This window comes from Sinocyclocheilus grahami, unplaced genomic scaffold, assembly GCF_001515645.1.
Source record: "Sinocyclocheilus grahami isolate Dianchi unplaced genomic scaffold, SAMN03320097.WGS_v1.1 scaffold12.1, whole genome shotgun sequence".
Taxonomy (NCBI): Eukaryota; Metazoa; Chordata; class Actinopteri; order Cypriniformes; family Cyprinidae; genus Sinocyclocheilus; species Sinocyclocheilus grahami.
The window spans coordinates 3,455,796-3,480,886 of record NW_015505191.1 but is presented as its reverse complement, the minus strand read 5'-3'; the positions used below and the strand labels follow the sequence as shown (position 1 = coordinate 3,480,886).

Sequence of the window (25,091 nt, the reverse complement as noted above, 5' to 3'; positions counted from 1 at the left end):
TATTGACCCCCCCCCCCCATATTTCTTTTTGCACGGAAAACATGCAAGTAGCACAAAGAGCAATCTGGGACAGACAGCCAATATTGTCTTATGGATAAATGCGTCACTACAAACTCTCAGACTATGAAGTAATTGAGTTTGAGCTACAGCAGGCGGTCGCAAAAATGGAGAGAGTGAGATAAGCGGGAGACCGTCTCAAAGGAAATGACATCAGAGAAAGATATTGCGACCTAGTTTTTGTAACACAATGTGATTTCTTTCACTGTTTGTACACTAACAATTCATATGAATGGTTTATCGAAGGGCACATGCTTTAGCCTTCTCCCTCGACTAGCCCCCTTCCTGTATTTCATTATCTTCAGTTATTTAGCTCATTGTCCACTGCAGTATAAAAGGTTTTAATTTTGGACCACATGAATCATCCAAAACAATATTGCACAATGCTTAAAACTTTTTGTTTCCTACAAAATCATATTGGAATGGAGCAGCTTCGAGACTGACTGATTGCCAGGTGCAATATCACACGAAGGAAGCGAAGATACGCGATCGTTACGACTACCGAACAAAACAAATGCTACATATTCCAAAGTCGCAATCAAGTTACATCTTCGATCAAGGCTCATGCCATAGTCACAAGGTGTTCATAAACTTTGTTTGGGAGAATATTAGGCACATACAACTATGGCATCAAGCTTTGGATAAAATTCCATAGTATAATTCGAACAGCAATAAAATGGGAAAGGCTATGGAAATATCACCTTCCTTCCACTCTATTAAAACTTGACCCATTTGACAATTCTTCCATATGTCACAATCAAAAGAAGAATGTTAAACCCAAAGAATTCACATACAGCTCTTTAGATCGAATTGGTTCGGAGAGCTGGGCAAGAGGCACAGTTTACAAAATTTAGCAGCATTACACATACAGCAGAAAAGAGGGCTAGGAAAACAGGGCTACTCTTCACATATACACGCATTCAAAACAACACACTAAAGAACATTAGATTAGTCAGTCAATGCACAACCACCCATTGTCAGGGTTTCGAGGTTGTTTTGTTTCCACTCTGAACACACATGGAAGTAGTAACACAGTCTTTCACATTTTTTGGAACGGTCCTCAGAGGATTGAAGCTTCCCAGTTTGTAACAGGTTTGTTTATAGTCGGAAGGGGCAGTTTGCGATAGTTAGGGTGCAGACATGAAATGGGAGAAAAGGAAGTCGCATAATAAAAAGAAAAATCAGTCATAGCTGGACATAATGCAAAAAAAGGTATACAATTTGATTCTTTTTGACAGACCGCCGCAAAGCGGTTAAAAAATTCTATATTATTATGAATAAAAATATAATTAAATTTAAAAAAATGTGCTTCCATGGAACAAATTCATTATAGTCACAGATATTAATGGGTTACTAATAAAAAGTCACTTTTTATTTCATGTTTTTTTTTTCTTTTTTAAATTTAGAACCATGATCACTCTTTCAGATAGATTTGTATGTAAATCCATATCAAATGTGATTTTACAACAATTTAAAGTAACCTACACAAATTAAAAGGCGTTACACCAAGTTTATAAGCTGTTAAAACATACACTCTCAGAACAAAAGAACAAAAGTTGTCACTGGGGTGGTACCCTTTCAGAAGGTACTAAAATATACATTTTAGGTACTAATACTTTTAAGATACCAATATGCGCTCTTTACAGATAAATAAGGTACAAAGGTGTACCTTTTTCAATGGTACCACCCCAATGGCAGCTTTGGTACATTTTTTTCTGAGAGTATAATAAACCGTCGACAACAGAAGTATTGAATGTGCAACAGGACACTGACTGTTTTTATACATGTTTACACTTATGGAACGTTTTTACTCAATTGTAATTGACACTAGTCTCTTCTTCTTTCTTCCACCTCTCTCCATCTCTCCCTCGTCTTCCTCTGGGTCTTGCAGAGAGGTAACAGCAGCGGTGGACTTCGGGTGGTCCCCTTGTGCGGCCTCCCCTCCCTTCCTTGACCTGGGGTTTGGGGTTTGGGAAGGAGGTGCAGAAGTGTGGTTGTCATAGTTCATGGTAGAGGAAACTTGAGAGATAACTGGTGTTTGGACCGAGGAAGAGGAGGAAGAAGCTTCAAAGGTCTGCTCACTCATCTCAAAGTGTCCCAGCCCCTCTTCCTCTTGCATGTGACTCAGGTAGTCTGGGAGGATGAACTCACTAGGGCAAAAAAGGGAAAGAAGGGCCAATGTTCAGAAAGGCATAAACTCAACTTAAGGTAAAACCGACAAGTTTAATGATCTTTACAACAGTCTTTTAGAATCATAGTACCTTCATTGGTTTCTAAGCACTATAAGCTCAAACATTTTCATGAAAAATACTTAATGGGACTAAAACACAAAAGTAGGTTGAAATAAAAGTTATTGCTTTCAGTCTCCTGAAGCCACAATCTGAGGATGTCAAACCACTCAGACGCAAGATCAAAACAAAGTTATCTGTCAAAAAATTAGTTTTTATGATTCATCCAAGATTGTGTTTCAAGCTTGGTATATGAGTCTAAGATTCTTTAGATTTTTTTTTTTTTACGGACAGCCAGTCCAAGCATGTTCAAGTCTAACAATACATTTTGGCAAAATGTCCTCTGGCAAAACACTGCAGCTATCTAAACGAAAGTCAAAATTAAAAACTAGATTGAGGATTGTGGCTTGGCAGAAAAAGTGATATAGCAAGCAATCACAGTTCAAACACTGATGGTTTAATCCATGAATAGGACTTAGATACTAATGACATAATTTCCTATTTTTTTCACAGCAAGTCGTTGCACTCTTGCACAAAGCAAAACTTTGACAGGCATTCATTTTTTATTACAAACAATAATTAAAAATATATTTAAAAAAAATGTGAGATCTAATTAACCCAGTTAGCACTTTCCAATTTGTGCATTTTTGCACCTCTTAAAATTTTACTTAGAAATTAACTCCCTGAAAGTAAAGCACTTTGAAAACTATGGCCGTAATGTTGGCTGTTTCTTGCAATCACAACACATAAAACTTTATCGGGATACACTACACGACTACTCCCTCTCTTAATAAGCACATGCCAGAGTCAAACTATTGCCTCAGCACTGTAAGTTGCATAGACACTGTTTATTTGTGCCTGACAAAGATGAATAGAACACAGATCCTAAGAGAGAGGGCTTAAATCAAATAAACGGTTGGATGAAGTAAGGGAGTCTACGTGTAGCAGGAACTCAATGCATAAAAGCACCTGACTCCCTTCCCTCTGCTTTAATGAAGGGTTACCTTCATGAAGGTTACCTCAGAAGAGTCTCCTCTGAAATACAGACAATGATTCCACTGAGCTTTTTTGAGAACTTCATTTTAAAAACCTATTCAGCAGTAATTAGCTGACGTAGGATTGATTTCCCTGCTCGCTCCAAATGTTTACATCTCAGTGCCTCTTTTCCTAATACACAGTCCAACTCTCGCTACTTCCAAAATGGAATCAAAGCCATGATTATTCCATTTAGAAAATGCTTGTTTTCAAATGAAAGTCGCTTAGGTGGTTTTCTCTGGAGAACACATTTAGGAGGATACACGTGCCAGTTTAAGAATAGAATAAAAGGAAATCTGAAGGGTGTGTATGCCCATGTGTTAAAGCTAGTCAGAAACAAATAAACATTGTACTTTTCATAATACTAATCGAGACAGTCAATAGAGGAGATTTCAGTGATTTCCTGAAAGCTCTATTCATCGAGTAACGTTCTGCCAAATGCAGTACAATGCAACTGGGTGTTACCCTGGATTGCGTTAAACCTGTTAAAACTAAGCAGGAAAGACATTTCATCTGATGGATGCATTTTGCCAATCACATCTCAACGAGAAAAACCTATCACCTACATCTCTCTTTGAAAATACACAATGTTTTACCAGGAATACTCTGCAAAAAGGTTCAATCGGTTGACATTAGTTTATGCATTAGGTATCATGAACTAACAATCATTCCAGAACTGATTAATCTAGGTTAATGTTAATTTATAAATTATTTATAATAATTATAAACTATTGTTCATTGGTAATTAATGTATGTTCATATTACATTAATTACTTTATATTAATTGAAATGTAAAAAATGTACACTACTGTTCAAAAGTTTGCGGTCAGTAAGATTTTGCCAAAGAATTAATATGTGTATGCAGCAAGCATGCATAAAAGTGACATGAAAGACTTTTAAGTTGTTAAAATGTCTTATGACTAATAAATTGAACGTTCTATTCATCAAAGAATACTGGGGAAAAATGCATCACAGTTTCCACAAAAATATTAAGCAGCACAACTTGTTTTTTCAATTTTGACAATAAGAAATGTTACCTGAGCACCAAATCAGAATAAAAATGATTTCTAAAGGATCATGTGACACTGAAGACTGACGTAATGGCTGCTGAAAATTCAGCTTCGCCATCACAGGAATAGATTCATTTTCAAATATGTTAAAATAGAAAACAGTTCTTTTAAATTGTAATAATGTTTCACAATATTACTATTTTACTGTGTTTTTGATCAAATTAATTTAGACTTGGTGAGCATTATTTATTTGTAAGTTAAACATTAATCATTATTAACAGTGCTGTAAAAGTACTGTTCATTGATAGGTCATGACACCTAATGCGTAAACTATTGTTAACGAATTTAACCTTATTGTGAAGTGTTATAATTTTACCTAATACACATTCTTCAATACAGTTAAATAATTTCTACCCCCAATTCAAAAAAACGCATCTGCTACCTCAACATGGGATGAATGGCCGACCGTACAAAACTAAATTTGTACTATATTTTCTTAGAATGTTCAGCTCTTCCTCACCTGGTCTGGAAGTAGTTTGCTAGTTCTGACGCCTCATGGTTGAGACTCCTCAGGTGTACGATTAAATTGCCGGAGTTGGTAAACATGGCGCCGCACGTTTTGCACTCGTAAATCCGAGGCTTGCGGATGATGTGGCGAGACACCCTCATGTGATGCTTATATTCACCGAAGGAAGTGAAAGTGGCGCTACAGATCTGGCACCGGAAACAGCGTTTACCTTCGTGCTTCAGCCGGTGCATCTTCAGAGAGTAAGCCCGCGTAAACTTTTTCCCGCAGCGGTCACACTGGAATGGCTTAATACCTATAGAAGAAAGATGTACAAAAAATTATAGTCTCCTATATCAGAAAACAGGACATAATTATCAAATACTGAAGTTGAATGAGACACAAGAATGTGTCTTTGTTTTAGTAGGCTGTGTGCTAACTGAGCTACACCTGCTGCTGAGAAATAACAAAATAACCAAACACATCATTCTGCTCATGCAAATAATGTTTATTGTGAAGGTTCAATCTAGCAATGTATGTCAAGTTAGGTATGTTGTTCATTTAACGCACATCTAAACCAATTGCATACAATCGCTTTCACCAGTCCATTTCTAATCGCTGTAATGAGGAGTTCTGTTTGGACATTCAACAGCAAACAAAACGCCATCTCTGTATGAACTAACAAAGAGATTAGGGTGAATCATGTTGTCTTCTTCTCCAAACAAGACGTTTATGTAATACAGGGCCCGATATTAAGCTTTCCCATGTTCTAGTGTGAAAGCTCAAGTCAGCTATCCTAAAACATTTTGACTCAACAATAAAGTTTAAGTAGCTGAAGTATTAGCAAAATGCTCATAGACAGACGTTATCCACAAAGGACTGCAAACACTATATTATAGTCACTATAATTTTATTAGGTCATGTAGTGTTTTTACTCTTCAGTAAGGCTGGACGATATGGCCAAAACTATTCTTTCATACGACATCAATATTTATCACGATATTCATTCACCATTAATTGAAACATAGATTAAAAAATACCTTGGTTGTATGTATGATACTGATGATCTACGATGGCAGATGATAAAATCTGTGATATCAGTGCATGCACTGATTTGCTGTTGTTTATTTCTGCAGTGTGACAGACTGTTAGATTAATCCATAGGCTTAAAATGTCCAGAGCTTATCATTATAAAAATCTATTTTATTGCAGACTCAATATGATATTGTTTATTACCCAGACCTAAGAGTCCCCTTTAAAAAAGCAAAACGTAAAAAAGTTATCTTTCTTTTCACATGCATTGCCCCTGTCAATGTCAAGTCCAGTAATAGCAGAGGTTCTCTCACCAGAGTGGATGAGCATGTGCTGCTTGAGATTCTGTATTCGAGTGAAGCGGACGCCACATGTAGGGCACTGGAAAGGCCGTTCAGGACTGTTGAGTCCTGGGCGAGTGGAAGGGCTAATGTACAGGTGGTATGGGTACTGGACATTCTCCAGCCTGGAGAAAGAGTGACAGGATAAGAGACTACATTAGATGAGCCAACTGCACACAGAGTTTTAGTAGTCATTAAAGGGATAGTTTACTCAAAAATGAAAATTAATGAATCAATTACTCACCCTTGTGTTGTTCTAATGCGTATGCCCTTCTTTCTTTTTCAGACCACAAAAGGAGATAAAAAAAAAAAAGTCCTGCGCATGCTTTTCCATCTAATGTCAGTATATGGTGATCAACATCAAGCTTTTAAAAAAGACAGAAGTATCACAGAGTGGTCACATGAGACATGTGCCGAATATTCCAAGTGTTCTGTGGGTATACGATACGGTTTGGTTAGAAACAAACTTAAGTTTAAAGGGGTCATATGATGTTGCTTAAAAGAACATTATTTTGTGTATTTGGTGTAATGAAATGTGTTTATGCGGTTTAAGGTTCAAAAAACATTATTTTCCACATACTGTACATTATTGTTTTTTCCTCTATTTGTACAAAGCTCATCGTTCTGAAAAGCGAGGTGTGCTCTGATTGGCCTCCTATCCAGTGCGTTGTGATTGGCTGAATACCTCAAGCGTGTGACGGAAATGTTACGCCCCTTACCATACCGTGATGCTGTGTCCCGGCGCGACGAGACAAAACCAATAAAACCCATTATAAACGAGGCATTTGTAGCATCCAGTGGGGACATAATTACGGATTATAATGACTTTTACTGTCTTTTTACACGTTGCATCACGCCGCGTAAACATAAAACCATGTCTGCATTTGTGATCGGAGAAATGACAAACAACAAGTGCTACTCTACACTGCTCAAAACTCGCGTTTGAATCGTCAGTGGCAAATTCTTTAAATATAAAAACGTACTTACAGTCTGTGAGTCAGAACAGCCGGCATTGTAGTCTACTCTACCAGGATCAGGAAACAGTCCTCTGTAAAATGCACTGCACACATCTGAATATTTTGGTTGAACTGATCTGGAACAGTGTTGTAAATACAACTTAACCACTGATTTCTAGTCGTGTCCTCTTTTGGAAGGCCAAACAAAGTAGTTTTGCTTTCGCAACGAAACACAGCATCTTCACAACATGACGGCGCCGGTGGCAGCAACAATAAAGTTACGTCTTCTTTCTTTGCGTGAACATTTGGGTGGCGTTATGCAACTCTTCCCACATAGTGATGTAGACATGTGGGGGTGTGTTTGAAAGAGGCGTTTTAGGAGGGCGTGGACCAGTCTTAACTTTTATAAAGAATATCTCTTTGGGTTTGAGACTTTAGTCTTTGCAAATTTAGGGATCTTATCTATTCACGAACAGCTTGTAACACTCCAAAGAGAAAGGAAAACTTGAAATCGCATCATATGACTCCTTTAACATTATGTAAGAAATAAAAAAATGGGACACGGAAAAACAACGTCTAGAAACCCCCTCAAAAAGTATCTGTGTAGTTGAATAACTTGAATAACCGAGTTGAATAACTTGTTGTTGCGAGTTATCACAGACGCAAAGTCAGGATATTTCTTAAATAATGTTTAATTTCAGTCTGTTTCTTACCAAACCCTATCATATACCCGCAGAAAACATGGTATATACATCATGTGTCGCATGTGACCACTCTGTGATACTTTCTTTTTTAAAAGCTTGATGTTGATTGCCATATACTTTCAGTATATGGAAAAGCACAAATAGGACATTTTTTTTAATTATTATTTTTGTGGTCCAAAAAAGAAAGAAGGGCAGAGTTTTTGAAGACAGTCCTATAGACAACAGTATTGCTCTCATGACTGCTCGGCAGACTTCCTTGTTTAGTGTGTTACGACATTTAGAGAAAAACCATGTCACGACTGGGATGAAACATGCAGTACTTTTTTATTAGTATTGTTTTATTGTAACCCCTTATATGTGTAAATATATAGGATATTTTGATTTTCTATTTCATGACCACTTTAAATGAATAAATGTAAATTTGGGTGGGAATGTGTCACACTAGTCGTCAAATAGCCTATTGAGTATCCACAGAGATCAGCCCACAAAGGTTTAAGGCTAACATATAACACATTTAGTCAGGTATATCAAGTTGTCATATAAAAGCAGACTTCACTGCTAAGAAGGAAAGCAGTGTCTTTTTTATCCCATTTGTTTTGCATCATACCATTTCCCTATTCTTCCAGTATTCCAAAAGGCAAATTCAGGTCCAAGAAGTTTCCAGAAAGTCTGCCAACTAGCTTCTCTGGCCTCTTGGCAAGAAATCCCCATCTGAATAGCCATTACAATATCACAGAAGCCTCTTCTGCTTAATAAGTAAGTATACATGAGGAAAGACGATGATGAGAAGACTAAAATATTATGGCCCTTCCTCAGAGGGGCCCTTTAGTTCAATCATAAAATTGAGACGTCGTAAAAGGATACTCTGTAAAAACAACACAGACACCAAAGGGGTCTTACCTCTCATCCTCCTCCATGTGACCAGTAGTGTTTGGAGTGCCCTGCATGGATTGGAGACCCTCTGTCACCCCCTCATCCAGGGAGCCTGAAGAGAGAGCAGAAGGTCGTTTCTGAACCTCTGTTCCAGTAAAATCTTAATATTTTGTCATCTACTTTTATTTTAAACAGATACAGCCTCAGACAAACGTTCTCATAAGTGCATGAAATAATCAGAGAGTAACAGTGTGATAAATATGAGGTAAATATGACATTTAAAAGTTAAGTAAACATAAGGTTGATCCAGTGAAATGTTAACAGCAATTATGACTTTGATAATCTACTGACTCACTAAACACGTGGGTCAATGACATATGAAAGTGCTTACAATAAAGAAATGTCACATGTGTTCTAAACTTGATTTCTAAAACATTTTTCCAAGTTCTTATAAATGTACTCTTTGTATTCATGTTGATTTCTTATGGTTTGGAAGAACTTTCAGGAAGGTTTCAATTTAATGACTTAAATGTAATGTGCAACTATCAAGAATTATTCTTTTTTCTTCATATGAATGAAAACACATCATACTTCCAAAAAGTGTTGTGAAATATACACTGCTATTGAAATTTTTGGGGCTAGTAAGAGTGTTTTTGAAAGACGACTCTTGCTCACCAAGGCTGCATTAATATGACCAAAAATACAGTAAAACTAATATGGTGAAATAATACAATATTGGTTTTCTATTATCTCATATTTGATGGCAAAGCTTATCACAAATATTATTAATGTTATTAAAATAATAACAATTATTATTAATTCACAGTAACTGCTATTTTCAGGATTATTAGATGAATAGAAAGTTAAAAAGAATAATTTATTTTTCTAACAGTATTTTGTAACATTATAAATTTAATTACTGTCACTTTGATCAATTTAATGCATTCTTGCTAAATACAAGTATTAATTTTTTTTCTTTACAAACATCATGAATTATTAATTAATACATTTCATTACTTTTTCGAGTGTCACACCACATGATATTTTACAAAATAACCAAAATATTGAAATAGGGTATCACTATTAGGTAGAGTAAAGAGTCTTACCAATGGATGAGGACTGAGGGCTGATGAGTAGATCTTCTTGGGTGTGTTCATTGCCAGGAACCGTCTGCTGGTCACTCAGAGAACTATGTGGAGCACTGACTGGTTGCGAAGCTTCTTCATGCACTTCTTCATCACTCAGTCTTTCCACCTTCACTTGCACATCTTCTTCTTCCTCCTCCTCCACCCCTGCTGCGCCCCCTACGCCCAGGCCATGTGGGCCCTCGCAGGCCAAATACTCCACCAACGCCCGTCCACTAGAATCCTGACCCGGTGCTCCAGATGGTTCCAGGAGGCCTTCAGGTAGTTTTGACTTTTCTGCCGCAAACCGCCGGTCCACACCAAAGGGGTATGTCCAGGAGAAGGTCAGAGATGGTTCCAGAGCCTGCGCTGAACTCTCTGGGAAGGAGGAAGAGGAGGGAGAAGGGTTGGGGACTTGGGGAGAGGTTGAGGATGCTGGTTGCGGGCTCGCAAAGCCTTTGCGCTTGCGTCTAGACACGCGGCACACAGGAATGGGCCGCTCCGGTACGCTGCATTCAGATGAGACCGGAGACGGCGAGAGGGCATCTACAGGGGCGAGGGTGCAGCTCGCATGACCTTCAGGGGTCTCTTGGGGTCTGTGTAAAACTGGAGGCTGGGTGCTACCAGGACCTCCTGCTGCTGAGGATGCAGAGTTCCACAGGATACTGGACTTCATGAACTCAGAGCAAGTGTTGGCCACCGCAAACATCTGCATGTAGCTAGCAGCTGCCAGTACGTCGATGATATTCTCCGTACTAATGGACAGGGTGGACGTGTACGCATATTCCAGAAGAGGAGCGAAACCTGCGACCGTCACGTGTTGGAGATCCAGCACATGTTTGTTATCTTCACCTACTATTACAGTGTCTTCTTCAGCCGGCTTCCCAGACAGCTTTGCTCGAAGGAAGTCACTACAGCAGGCTAGCACTACCTTGTGGGCCGAGAACATCTGGCCTTGTACACGGATGGTGACGTCACAAAAGTGGCCCTCACTGCGTAGGGTGTTGAGCTTATCTAAAAGCTCTTGGCTGTGGTTGGGGGAGTTGTGAGTGAAGGTTTTCACACCCATCCTTCACAGCAGGAAGAGGAGTCTGGACTGCCTGGAAAGAATAAGATACTTTAGTGCAACAAAATGGCTAATAAAAGCAAGTTATGTTCACATGGTTGGATACCATTGAGCTACAACAGCTTTTTGTTCCGTTGTAGTTCTAAACATGACACAATCTGTAACTGAATATTTGAAGTAGGTATGTAAGTTTGCAGGAATATTCATAATCATTCAAATTAAAGGGATAGTTCACGCAAAAATTTAAATTCTGTCAACATTAACTCGACATAATTTCATAAAGTGTTAAACCTGTATGACTTTCTTTCTTCTGTGAAACATAAAATAGATATTTTGAGGAATGTTGTTCTCAAAACATTTTCTTTTATTTTTTGTAGAATAAAGAAAGTCATGCAGGTTTGGTACAACATGAGGGTGAGTAAATTATGATTTTTGGGTGAACTATCCCTTTAACAATCGATTAATTGTTAAACATTAGTATTGCAAAAACATGAGAACTCCAAATGTCTTGCACATAGTCTACGTTAAAATTTTTAATTTAATAATTTAATAATAAAAAAGTACCTGCAAAAAATGACTTTTTCAAATTGTACATTTTTTATGTTTTCCTCCCAAGTAATAGTTCATCCATCTCACTTATGTCACTGGCAAGGAAAATTTCTCCTCACTGCTGATCTAGCAAAGCTACTTATACAGACAGAAGACGCGGCTTTACACCTTCAGCACTTTTCAGTTCCAGTGGTCCTTATGACACAAAGCACAAGCACATACTTAGAATGATTCAGAGCTGAGGAATCCTGATTTTGTCACATTTCCAAGCCCAAATAAACTCCCTCAAATAACATCTGCCGAAAACTGGTATTGCATTGCTTGGATCCAGCTGACAAGCTAACAGAGGGATGGCAGATATGTCTAAACTATATGGATGTCCAAATGAGTCCGGCTGGGTTTAGAGAGAAAGGGATCATTGACTCATGCTGTTAAACGTTTGCAACTGCAGTGGAGATGAAGTAAGCAATCATTTAATTCTTAGAAAGATAATACTTTAAATTCCTAGAACAGCAAGATGCATTCCACAGTGACAGAGACTTTACAACAATTTTGGGACAAATGAACGCGTAGAGCTATAAAAAAAGCCATAAATCCTTTTGCCACTGCACATTTTTTTGTGAAAATGTTTATAAAATGCATCGTTTAAGGATATTAGAGTTAACTTAGTAACTTATTAACAGTAAATAAATTAAATTAGTTTGTTTTAAAGGTTTATAGCCCACACCAACATTATTCTAAAAAATGAGCAAAAAAGTACTGTGAACAAAGAAAGCTATAAAAGCCCATCTCTGCCACAAAAAAAGCAAAATTGACATAAAAGGCAAACTTACGACATCATTATGACAAAAATATCAGATTCAAAATATCAACTATCAACATGTCATAACTATGACTTATGTCTTAATTATAAATTAGTATGTCATCATTTTGACTTTTTGTCAGAATTATGATTTACAAAAGTTATTTTTCTTTATGTGATGAAAATGGGCTTACATAGAAAATATACATTACAACCCGGATATTTAAATATAGTAGTATAATATAGTATAAATCAACTACTAACTGTTATAATTTAGGAAGGATGAAAATTTGACAATTTTTCATCATATCATCATCATTATTAGATGAAAGCGGTTTGGAAAAACACTAAGGTGAATACGATTTTTTTTTTCTTTTCTTGAGTTAACTATTCCTTTAAAAGGCTTCCAAAACGAATATGAAGATGACAGGTTCAAAATATATAACGATTGAAGATTTATCCTGAATTACCCACAAATATTTTAGAAAGGGACGTTTAGGGGGAACGTATCATAAATGCCATACCAATAGCAAAAAAATATAAAATAAAATAAAAACTTAATTACAGACATCACCCATCCATTAATAGTTACAAGAAGTGACAATGGCATCGTATTGATGGCTGTCAAATTCTCTCTTAGAGAAAGTTAGAGGGGCGTGGCTTTCCACACGAGTTGCTTTTGTTTATGTATCAAATAGCAAACATTTATTCCCAGTAATAGCCGTACCAGTATAATTCTCACTTGTTTATATCCAACTCCCGATTCGAAGCTTTAGATTGATGCATCTGATGCACACTTGAATTTCTGAATCACCAAAAACTGCGTATTTTGACAGGTTGGATGTGGCCTGGATGTGTAACCTAGAGAGTTAGGTCACGATTAATATATGAAAGCCCAATGCGAATTAACAATGTGACATTATCAGAATCTCGTGCATAAAAATATACTCAAGAAAATGAAGATGCATTACGGTTTTCAGACTCCGAAAACAACGTCCAGCTAACCTGCTGCATTCATTGGCTAGCTCGTTAATCTCTGACGACGGCTAAAAGTGTCCTCAGTGTTAACACAGTGTACGAAACATTACTTGCGTTGGATGTATATCTGTGGAGCTCACCGGTAACAAAGAATGGACGAATCCGTTGAAATGTAAGACAACTATAAGCGCATGAATGTGATCCAGCAGCGAGCTAACTAGCCGCTAGCATTCTGACACTTGCACAGAAGTACTGTCGCTTCTTGACAGCATCGTCACATCCCGATAAATCACGAAGTCGAGTGCCCCCGTTTGTATTAAATAGCAAAATCATAAAAAATAAGTCTGTTCAAAATTTCATTATGTATAAAATGCATTGGGATCTTGTCTGACAGGTTTGAGGCTGATGTTTACATATTGTATCCCAGAATGCTTTTCACGGGGCTCGTGCGACTGATTTTCATTTTTACTGATGACTTCAAAAGCGCTGTGATGACGCAATAGCACAAAATAAAAGCACGGTTTTCATTTTTGTAGACCATTTATAAGGTATTAAAGAGCTTTGTTTCAGACTGCATAGTTAAAGGTTACTGGTTTTAGAAAGCTCTTTTGTCAAGTGTTGTCTTTGCCATTTTTGAGGTTATGAAATAGCTTTACATGTGATAGGGTAGTTACTAATGTATTCTTAAAAAAAAAGTAAAAAAAAAAAAAGAAAAAATATTTGATTGAATGTAGGAAACTTACCTTCCTCATCACAAAATCTACTGGAAGAAGCAGACATGCACAGAACTCTCTAACACAGACTCCTTATTTAACTACATTAGCATATTCTCGGGAGTTTTAATTGGCACCCTTAGGTTTCATCTTAGTTCCCAGTATTTTGTTAGTCTGGACATACAACTTTTCATGCATTTGTTCTGTATGCACAGCTGTTCATTGATAAAATGTTTTATGAATTCATTTGTACACTCAAGGTAACAATGTAGCTATTGGTTAACAATGTGTTCACATGGAGGCCTTACAAATGAATCGAGAAGAATTTTATTATTGTAGACACATTTAATTGATTTAATACATCAATCATGTATAAGACAGACAGCAGCATCGAGAAAAAAAAACATTAGGTGTTGAAGGTAGAAAAATAAATAGCTTGTAAAAGGAAGCTATAACAATAGCATTGTGCAGACCTTCACTGAAGGGATAGAATGCTTTAGTTTCAAATATGCACCATTTCAAAACTTGCATACTTTTGACTCAAATGGAATGCAAATCTTTTCTCTCGTATTTATTAATTTTTTACAGGTTCTGTTCAATTACATTACATTACAGGCAAAGAAGGTTTGCAAGTATCAAATTAAATGTAATTTTGCCATATGTGAAACGGCTCTTGCAACAAATATCAGTGATCGTACGGCTAAAGGGAAAATCTCAGAAATATCAGCCATGTCTGCTCAGAACTGCTGCGTTAGAACTGTTTGCCTATAGTTGTCCTATTAAATAAAATACTATTTATTAACAACATTCAGATTAGTTTTTCTCTTCTTTCTTATAATGGGTGTGTGGGTGATAGATTTTTAAATGCATTTATACAGTGTCAACTAAAGCTTGGAAGAGTAAGGACAAATTAACAGAATATAGATTGCAAAGATGCATCTCAATGTGTCTTCACAGGAAATGTATTTTCTCTTTTTGTGTCTTAGCAATCATTGCCATTATCTTGAGGGCACATGTGTGTCCAATAATATACAGTAATTATCCACTTCTAAATGAACATTTAGCAATAAATTACTTTCTCCTGTAAACTCACATATGCCAGTATCGGTTATATTAAATGATTCCTTTTAAGTAATGTGCACCAGTGGATGCCAATAGAGAAATTAATTAATTAAAGGCACACTTAGTTGCTCTCAAACTGGGATAGCTTGTTGCCTCGTGTACAGAAAAACCAACAGTGTATGAGAGAAGGCAATTCCACTTTGATTCTTCATTACAAACTAAAATCATTCATCCAAATCAACAGTCATAGCCAGGCAACATTTTAAAGGTAAAGTTAGCATATTTGTATCTATTCCAACAGCTCTTATCTGTGTATGTTGTTCACATACAGCTATTGTGAGACTAGTAAAGGACTGTACTTCCAAATACTGCTTCCTCCAGTGTTGCCATATGAAAAATCTGAAAGCCTTTGAGGGTGATACCAGTATTAAAAGGAGTAGATATTAATACGAAACAGACTCAATGCTACAAAACATAAGGCTGGCAATTAAAATAAATGTGTGAAATCAATTAGTCTAGCATGTATAAAGATACTAAAATGCAGTTCATTGTGGACAGTTCTAGAAAGGTGGATGATCTGACTTTAATCATTTATGTGACCATCTTTAGGTACCTTAATTTGGACTCATTTCAGCAGGTTTGTGCAAATGTTTTCCAACGGACTCCTCTCTAAACAACTGTGAATATTATGAAGCTTGTATTGACTGAGGTAGATCTCCGTGGGAGGTTACCTTTGTGGTTAAAAGACAGAGAATTAGACTAAACCATGATATAGATAATAACTCATATCAAATGTCCTGGTTATGCTTGACAAGTGATCTCCAATCTAATGCTCTATCCCCAAGAGCTTCTTAGCTTGTTTCTAAAGCTTTTTCTCAGTCACTACGGATGCTACCACCTCCTCATTCTCTACTACTGCACACAATGTCAGCTTTAGCAGTCCTGATAAAAACATTCCGCAACAACTACCTCTGGCCTCTTATCTGGGTTGCACTTCTCATGCTCTAGAACCTTGCCCGTGTAGTCCATGCAGATTACAGTGCGGTGGCGCTGTCTGACTCCACAAGTCCGTGAGCACGCTGACCACGGCCCCATTTGCCACATGGGACAGGGCAGATCCCCACAGGGCCGGATGTCTGCCGGTCTCAGGTCGGCATCGCAGAGGTAAGACAAGGATCCCTCCCCATCTCTACACTCCACGCTTCTCCTGGACCATCCAGCACCACAGCTCTTGGAGCACTCGGACCACTCACCCAGGACCCAGTCAGCTCCCCCAAAGGGCAAAATGACATGTGGCGAAATCCTGCTCTCTGTGCCAGGCTTGCTAAAAGGCACATCCCTCGGCAAAAAGAAAGTATACTTGATTCTAGGGGGTGAGGTGTCCCCAGCGGTGGACAGCAGCTGGATGGTGATGGGCTCCCGAAGTCTGTGAAAGCTGAGGAGGCGCTCCAAGGTGGTGGAAGAGCCGCTGTAGCGAAGCATGGCACCAGGCACTGGGATGTCCTGCTCTGCCATAGACACTGAGAAATTCCCATTCAGGATGTAGGTTCCGTCTCCTGCCTTTACCGCCAAGTAGTTACCGTCGTGTGCGATGCCTCGATGGCTGCGCTGTTTTATGTCAATATTAGTCGCCCCAGCAGGGATGGTAACAATATCAGTGTAGCCAATACTGTGGAGATATTATAGGCAAACAATGTATCATATGAATATCGGTACAATATTGGTTATCGGGTGACATTACACTCTTAAAATGAAAGGTTCTTTATTAGCATCTCTGGTTCCATGAAATACCTTTAACATCCATGGAATCTTTCCATTGCAGAATTTTCCATTGTTCTTTACTCTGAAGATGTGGTACACCTTCTTATTGAATAGGTTACTATTCCAATAGTAATCTGTTCTATCATAAGTTTTATGTGAGGATGAAAAACTTTCCCATGCAGGTTTTGCTCATTTTCAAGTTGGTCACATGAATTTGTCGCAGTCGCATTGACCAATAAAAACTTGCTTGTTTTGAAAGTGACTTGTGAGTGAAGGGTGCTTCATACATTTCTGTGTTAGTGACAATATAGGGTATATGCATTGATGTCACTTTCATGACAGAACATGCCCACTCAGCCAGACTGAGTGGCAACACGTCTTGCAACTTGGCTGGCACTAGTAGAACTGTGAAAACGGGAGTAAAAAAATATTAACTGATTAAATTAAAGGCAGTTGGACTCAGAGAACCAGTGGTCCATGTACATACTGTAGCATACTTGATCTGTTAGACAACACTATAAATGCAATATAGCTAGATCCAAATATGGATGATCATTGTTATGTATCGTCATATCACCCAGCCCTAAAACTTGTTAAAGGCAGAAATGACATTATGTCAAAAGTGACGAGAACCCAAATGAATATTTTGGTTGTTTCAATATATTCTGTAGAAACTACATTTTGTTTTCACTGCATTCAAGCTAAACACTAATGCAGCCACTCAGCGGGCATAACCCTCTATAGACAATGGACTTTTTTTGTTTGCAAAATTTCGTTGCAATTTTACTACTGTGACCACACCTTAAGACAAAAAACTTTCTTTTAAAAACGGTTCACAGAACAATGGTTCTTCTATGGTATCATTGTGAAAACCCCCTTCTGGAGCTCGGAATTTTTGAATTTATCAATATTATATTGGATACTTCATTTGTACATGATCATTGACCCTTTTTTACATTTAGACTACCTTAGCTCACTTAAAGACAATCTATAAAAACAGAATAATTTAATAACACTGTTCCACTGGTAATCTCCATTGAATATCCATTTTTCATACTGTACATTATAATATTGTTATGGATAGATTCAGTTATATCAGTAGCTCACACCTTTGTTCCATCATTTTAAATGGCATTAGTAATGCTTACATATACAATCTATACTTACGTAGCTTTGTTTAATGAGCTGCTTATTTTCCTACAGTTTGTACCGTCACCTCCGCAGATACCGCACTTATCCAGCTTTTCATTGGAGCCCATCACCTGGTCACAACCAGCTTTGATGCACTGGCCCTGAACACAGATAGATGTGGTGTCTGGCCCACAGGTGGTGCCATCCACGACCTGCACAGCACATATGAAACATCAGCATTAGAATAGACAGAAAACCATAAACAAAACACTTTTATTGCAGTGGCAGCCTAAGTGCTCCAGTGTATTCTGTTCTAACATAATGGCTATTCCACATAAAGCGGAATAGCAAAAACTCTGGGCGGATGACGCAAAACCAAGTACATTTCAACTGTATCTGAAATATCAGTTACAGAGGTGCACTCAAGAGCTTAAGCAAGTAGCTGGACTGTAGGGTTAGGGTCCTCAGGTTTCACATTTTACAACAGGGAAAATATTTCATGCATGAGAGTTTAGTGGGAGTGTAAAGATATCAATGGGCCTGTGGCAAGAGGAAAGTCTAAGAAAGAGATCATCTGACGTCTTAGTAAAGCTTTAGAGCAGGCACATACACAGAAGAGACTAAAATTTATTTCACATGTTGTCATTATTGCTGATCAGATTAGAAAACATTTTCAACGGATGTGCACCTTAGCTTCAAAAACTTTGAATTCATTGCTCCCTTTGGCTCGGCAGACGAGTTTGCAGCGGTCTCGTGGAGAGACACCGGAATATTTGGGGATCCACTGCTTCATGTTTCCTTGAATGTCCAAATAACGGTCAGTGTTATACTTTTCACACTGCTCCTCTCTGAAGCTTTTTCCTGTGGATTAAAAAATGGTCACTGGTGCACCACTAAGAATAATGTGATTATAACAAATGCATAGTCTTTCGATCTCTTGACCTCATTCACTCCCCTCACTCATTCTCTAGCCCTCAATAATGTGACCTGTGCCACCCAGTGTGTGTATGGTGGTTTATTTATAAAATGTTACCATGGTCCTCTGGGCATATCTGAGTATTGCAGGACTGGTATTTGACCCTCTGTCCCACACAGTACGAGCCCCCGTTCTGTGGCACTGGAGCAGTGCACTCGCGGTGAGAAAACTCCACACCCCCACCACACGTCCGTGAACACGGCCCCCAAGGGCCCCACTCTCCCCAGCCACCATTGACTGGCACCTAGAACACAAATAGAGGCAGTTAGATATACATTTCACTGTAATATATAGCACTTTGTATAAAAAAAATTAAGTAACAATACAGTAACATTACTAAATATTACTACAATTTAGAATAACTTATCTTTCAATACACTTGAAAATGTAATTTATTCTTGTGATGGTAAAGCAGAATTTATTAGCAGCCATTAATCCAGTCTTTAGTTTGACATGATCTTCAGAAATCATTCCAATATGCTGATTTGCCGATCATGAAACATTTCTTATTATTATCATTGTTGAAAACAGCTTACATTTTGTGGAAACTGTGTGGAAAGATTCAAAAGAATAGCATTTATTTGAAATAGAAATCTTTTGTAACATTATAAATGTCTTTACTGTCACTTTTGCTATGCAAAGTGCTCCTAAGCATCACTTCCAGTAAGCGTAGTGCTGACGGAATGTGAGCATACCACACTGCATTTCTGTCAGGGTTTTTTATGAGTTGGCTGAGGGATGCTTTCTTACAGCCAGGCCGTCTGGGATCACAAGCTTGTTTTTTTTTTCAACACACTACACCCAATATAATCACACTTTTTAAGAGGCTTTGCTGAATACATTGCAAATGCATCTTTAATGGAAGGCTCAAAAATAATTGAGCTTTTTAAAGGTTCCCTCTATATAAACTTATTTTCTCTCTCTCTCTCTCTCTCTCTCTGGCATTTAGAAGCTGAATTTAAAGTAGATTGATTATTTTAAGCTGCTCAGCTGGTTGGAATCCAAGAGGAGGAATGAGTTTTTTCTGAAGGGTAAAAAAAAAAGAACAGTCTGGCTCTAAACACTCTAAGACTTCTTCAAACATGTAAACACTATGGTGAATCTTGGTCATCTTTAATGTCAAAGGAAGGGAAATACGTAAAAGTTTTGAATAATCTGAGAGAGACAGAAGAGATCATTGAGACAGTATGCATAAATGTTTACAATTTTTAAAAGGAAGAGTAGGTTGATGCACAAGAGGCCATACGCAAGCGTCACCTGCAGTGTCAGATGTTTGTTAATAGTGGCGCCTGTAAATCTGTACATGGGTGTTTTAGATGCATATGTGCTGACAGGTAAAAGTGTGATAAAACCGGATGACGCACATACACACATCCTCCTGGGCATGCATACCTTCTCTTCTCCCGCCTCCTCCAGTGCACTCGACATGCATGAACCCTCACGACATCTCCTGTCCTCCCCGCATGGAGTACCGTCAGCCCAGGGAAGGCTTCCATTCCTGGTCGTGCACTGTATCTTTCCTTCCTCTCGACACCACAGCTGTGCACACGCCTGATCTTCAGGGGCATTGGGACAGTGGGTATATTCGTCCCCGAAAGCTTGCTGGCACTGCCGGTCCAGACCAAACATACGGCCGGGGAGCTCGGTAGGTAAAGGGATGCTCTTCTCAGGTGGATCCAGCAAACAGTCACCTGAGGAATGCACATGCACGGTTTTATTTAGCTTATTTGCTTCAAATTCAACTTGAAGATTGTCTTCCTGTAGCTTAAACAGTGCAACCCCTAGTTCGCAGGTTCGATTCCCAGGGAAAGCAGTTACTGAAAAAATTTGTACCTTTAATACAAGATAAGTTGCTTTGGATAAAAGCTTCTCCCAAATTCATGTATATAAACGTAAATGATATTATGCTTATAAGGTGGTTTGCAGTGTTTTCCTTAAGCCTGTTGCCATTGACCGAGTGTTTACTTCAGCTTAAACAATCTCTTACATACAGCAAGTCAAAAACAGGTGTGCACGTTAGCTTGAGGGTACTATTTTCATTGCTGAGAAATCTCACTGTACCTCCTCTCATCCCAATGTGCGTAAGACATAATAGTCTCCCATCTGGAGATATCCATTATGTAACCTATTATTGTGCAGCCTCAGTTAGCTCGCTCTAAAACAAAAAAAAATTGAATCTGTAACAAAAGAAAGTATAATTTAACTGTAAGAAATGTTCTTCCTAAACATAGTCTTATCCATATGGATAAAGATATGGAGACAGTATAATGCTTTGAAACAATTACGCAGACTTCTTGACTCCCTTTGTGTTTTTCTGAGATTGACACTGTGAAATCTAATTAGGCTTAAAGTATTGAGGACACCTTAACATCTTAAGTATTAAGAATTTGGAAAGGTTTCAATACAGCTTTACACACCTAAATGAATGTTATGAAAGCTTAGTAATGAAAGGCTTTTGGTGAAACGGATACAGGCATAACAACAATAGAAAATAACAGCCTCGAAGCCATATCAGTTCATAGTCTACAGTACCTGTAGCAACAGTGCAACCAGTAAAGACGGCATGTGCTTGGCTACACGTACTGTCTCTGTGAGGGAAAACAGTTGTTAAACCTGGAATGTGTGAGTCACTGAAGGTGAGTCAGTGGAAGAGCGGGAACGAGTGTGTGTAGACTGAGATATCGACGGAAATAAATCAACAACTGGAGAAAATATGTCTACCATATTTCCTGAGCTGTCACTTTTTCTTATCTGAGTTCATCTTTATTGTGAATTGTCCTGTTGTATTTGAATCATAGTTAATATTAGGCATCCCTAACGGACAGTCTCGACGGAAAGATTTCTATTTCAAATAAATGCTGTTCTTTTTTAACTTTCTATTCAATCCAGAAAAATTGATCTGAAAGAGTGTCATGGTGAAGACTACAGTAATGGGTGCTGAACATTCAGACCAGACAAGAATAAATTACATTTTTAAATATATTGAAATAGAAAAGTTATTTTAAACTGTAATAATATTTCACAATGTTACTGTTTTCACTCTATTTTGATTAAATAAATGCAGCCTTGGTGAGTACAGGAGACATCAAAAATGAAGGATCTTACTGATCCCAAACTTCTGAACGGTAGTGTATATATTCATACTGTACATGAGTAGATAGAGTGAGAGTGAGCTTACTCTGCAAAGACTGTTAGTTTTAACACTCTCAGCAAAATTACAGAGTGTGGTCCCACCAGCCCATTATTAGTGGTTAGGGAGTAAGTTAAGACAGAAGTGGCATTTAAACAAGAAACGTGCAAAACACTGAAAGAAAGTAAATTCATAAAACACAGGCATCTAGATTTTTCACCCCACATTAAGATCAAAATTATACAGCAGATTCTCTGTGCCATGTTTCCATTAACTTTTGAATGACAGATATACAATTCTAGCAAAATGTCTCAAAACTGAATGTTATGACATTTTTTTTCTCTGAGTCTCTAGGAAATATGCGCCATTATGCTCTAAGGCCAAAACCAAACAAAAACTGAAAACCTAATGTTAACCGATAGAAAACCAGCTGTTAATAAAAAATACACTCAGAAAGACAGGAGCAAATCAAATACTGTAACTTTTCAAAAAGGGAAAGGATTAAAATAACATCCTGACAGACAGAGAAGGATCATACCGTGGCCATTGTCGAAGAACTCTGTGATGTAGAGTGCACTACATGGGGACCAGGGAAGAGTTTTGTTGAGGTGAACGAAGAAAGGAGCCATCATATGATGCCCATTGAGATGCCCAAACAACTTCTCACAGATTTTAGAATCATCATGTGGCATGCTGAGTACATGGCCTGAAAGAAGAGAGGAAAATAGAAAGATGTACTGAACCTGTACAGTGTAATAATTTTTCCACATTGCTGTGCTCCTCCATATGAGCTGACTGAGCTCTATATATCTTTCATTGATGTTTATCACTGGTGCTCATTGTGCTTTTTACCTTTCTAGAGGGTGTCATTTCCAATCAAACAGACAACAACACTGCAGCTACTACTGCAACTTGGTGCTTATTCAATGGAGAAGAACTGTACAAGAACTGTACCTCACACAGCCTACGTAAGTCTATTCGATTATTTACTGGTCTTTGACTTATCTTCTTTTTTCTCATCAAATATTGACATGTGATTCATAATTTTACAATTAAATATTGATATGAAATTAATTGTGATTAAATTGAATTTAGTCGACATATCATGTGATGGATGGATTCGATTAGAATTTGTGATCCATCAACGTGCCTAATGGTAACACAAAGTTCCCAGTATATTTTAGCTGCTGAAAACAGCTGGCTTACATTAATTAATGACTCAGTCTGGAACACATGCTCTTGTCCAGACAGTCGGTAAGGCTGAGATGTCAAACTACAGACATGGAGTCTGGTCATGTGTGTGAACATACCGAGTTCATGTGACACAGTGAAAGCTGCCTGAAGGCCGTTGTCCTCTATGACTGAGCAGCTTCTTTTGGGGTCACACATAGTGCCAATATCAGCTACACCCAGAGTGTCACAATCCTTATATCCGCAAATATCCTGAGGTCAAAAAAGAGAGAGACAAGTGGGCAAATGAGACAGAGAGATGTGAGACAAAAAAAGAGAAGTGAGAGTAGAGGAGAGGGGGACACATCTGAGACACTGATATCCAGACATCGCTCCATTAGTTCCAGACAGCCCTATTTTCCCCAAGCAGGCTCTTGCCAGCAAAACATATTTGTCAGTGTTTCCATCGTAAAATGAAGCAAATACACGGCAGACTGCGTACTAGAAAAAAAGCAAGAGGGGGAAAATTAACTGTGAGATAGCTGGACCACACAGCACATGTAGACCAAAGGGCCTGCCCAGCACTTCCCTGTCCAGACAGGGATAACCTTGACTGGGGAAGATGTCTCAGTGGAAGCCATGTGAGACGACCAGAGACACCCAGACCTCCTCCGCTAAATAAAAACCATATGTTTCTCCATCTAGCCACAGCAGGACTGAGATCTCTCTTCGTTCTGTTGTGTTGCTCTCGACTGGATGTCCAGCCAAATTTTTGTTTCTCCTACATCTATTTTATCCTGTGCTAACCCTCTGGTTTTTGGCAGAGCTACAATCTCGTGCTTGCTGTCTCCAAGATTGGACAGGGGGTTCCCTGCAGAGCATTGTGATCATGACCCTGTCATTGACTCAATGAAATTATGTCTTGTTTTGGAAAAGTGGTAGCCAAGTGAGTTAATCAAAAGCTGAAGGTAATTACCGGTACAGCTGTAAAATGTGTGTGGACTGGAAATGTTGGGGAGAAATAGTCGCCATCTTTCCTGATGGAAAAATTAATTAAATGACCTACATATTTCTAGTATTAAAAGTAAATCTGCTAATAAATGTCCAGTTGTGCCATAATTTTAAGCCCAAAACACATTTGATCGTTTGAACACGGGTTACTTACATTAATTTCTTTCTACAGCATGTCAGTTAATGTTGATTTTTTTCATTTAAATTGGATTCCTTTGTTCTAAAAAGTCTCTGTTTTGTGTTTCTCACCCCTCTAGTAAACAGGATGGCAGTGTCATAGTGTTCAGGATGCCTCTGACTGCCTGGGTTGAAAAGTTGTTGCCACCTGCAGAAGTTGCGCAGGGCAACACCACCGTTGCTTGAAAGCTCAGGTCCCACCTCCTCATCCTCCACAATCACCATCTTCACTACCACCAGACTAACAGCATTTTTCAGGCTAGGATGCACATAGATCTGTGCTGCCATGGACATCACTGTCAGGAGGTAGTGCTATAGAAAGAAAGAGAATAGAAATGTTGTAATCAAACAAAAATGGTCTGCGGCTACACTGCGTAAACAAATCTCAAAGATACTAAATATACAACCCTAGATATACAGTACCAAAAACATGATGTATTTTTGGTATTAAAACTAGATGACTGTCTGATTGACTGTTTTCAGTTTCTTACACTGGGAGATTATGACTTGACAATATTTTAGGTTCCATGTTAAATATATGCATTAAAATAATGCAGCTGTCACAAATATCATAATAGGATCAGCAAAAACAGCTGTTCAGTTCTGTACACTACAAGGGGGGGGGGGGGGGGGGGGGCTCGACCTGCAGCATGATTGAAAAATCAGAGGGGTAAGCACACTGCAGTCTAGCCAAACTCTC

At 38.2% G+C, this 25,091-nt stretch overlaps 2 protein-coding genes across 5 annotated transcripts; both read right to left on the bottom strand.

Moving 5' to 3' along the window:
• Positions 1 to 1,395: 1,395 nt before the first annotated feature.
• On the bottom strand, positions 1,396 to 13,681 carry zbtb44 (zinc finger and BTB domain containing 44). 4 transcript variants are annotated; one of them, XM_016288832.1, is made up of 6 exons: positions 13,401 to 13,681; positions 9,848 to 10,965; positions 8,769 to 8,853; positions 6,182 to 6,333; positions 4,851 to 5,151; positions 1,396 to 2,207 (listed from the first exon to the last, which is right to left on the bottom strand). In XM_016288832.1, the coding sequence occupies exons 2-6, from the start codon at positions 10,932 to 10,934 to the stop codon at positions 1,865 to 1,867; spliced, it is 1,968 nt and encodes a 655-aa protein (XP_016144318.1). In that variant the 5' UTR covers positions 10,935 to 10,965; positions 13,401 to 13,681; the 3' UTR covers positions 1,396 to 1,864. The 4 variants fall into 4 exon arrangements, with proteins under 4 accessions (XP_016144318.1, XP_016144328.1, XP_016144324.1 ...); XM_016288842.1 differs by having other exon boundaries at positions 9,848 to 10,961; XM_016288838.1 differs by lacking the exon at positions 13,401 to 13,681 and adding an exon at positions 11,496 to 11,639.
• Positions 13,682 to 14,316: 635 nt separating this feature from the next.
• On the bottom strand, positions 14,317 to 24,823 carry LOC107598150 (A disintegrin and metalloproteinase with thrombospondin motifs 8-like). The gene is made up of 9 exons (XM_016289425.1): positions 24,815 to 24,823; positions 24,464 to 24,703; positions 23,344 to 23,476; positions 22,572 to 22,739; positions 20,296 to 20,594; positions 18,961 to 19,147; positions 18,616 to 18,788; positions 17,964 to 18,139; positions 14,317 to 16,704 (listed from the first exon to the last, which is right to left on the bottom strand). Exons 1-9 carry the CDS (start codon positions 24,821 to 24,823, stop codon positions 15,969 to 15,971), a joined length of 2,121 nt encoding a protein of 706 aa, XP_016144911.1. The 3' UTR covers positions 14,317 to 15,968.
• Positions 24,824 to 25,091: the final 268 nt, after the last annotated feature.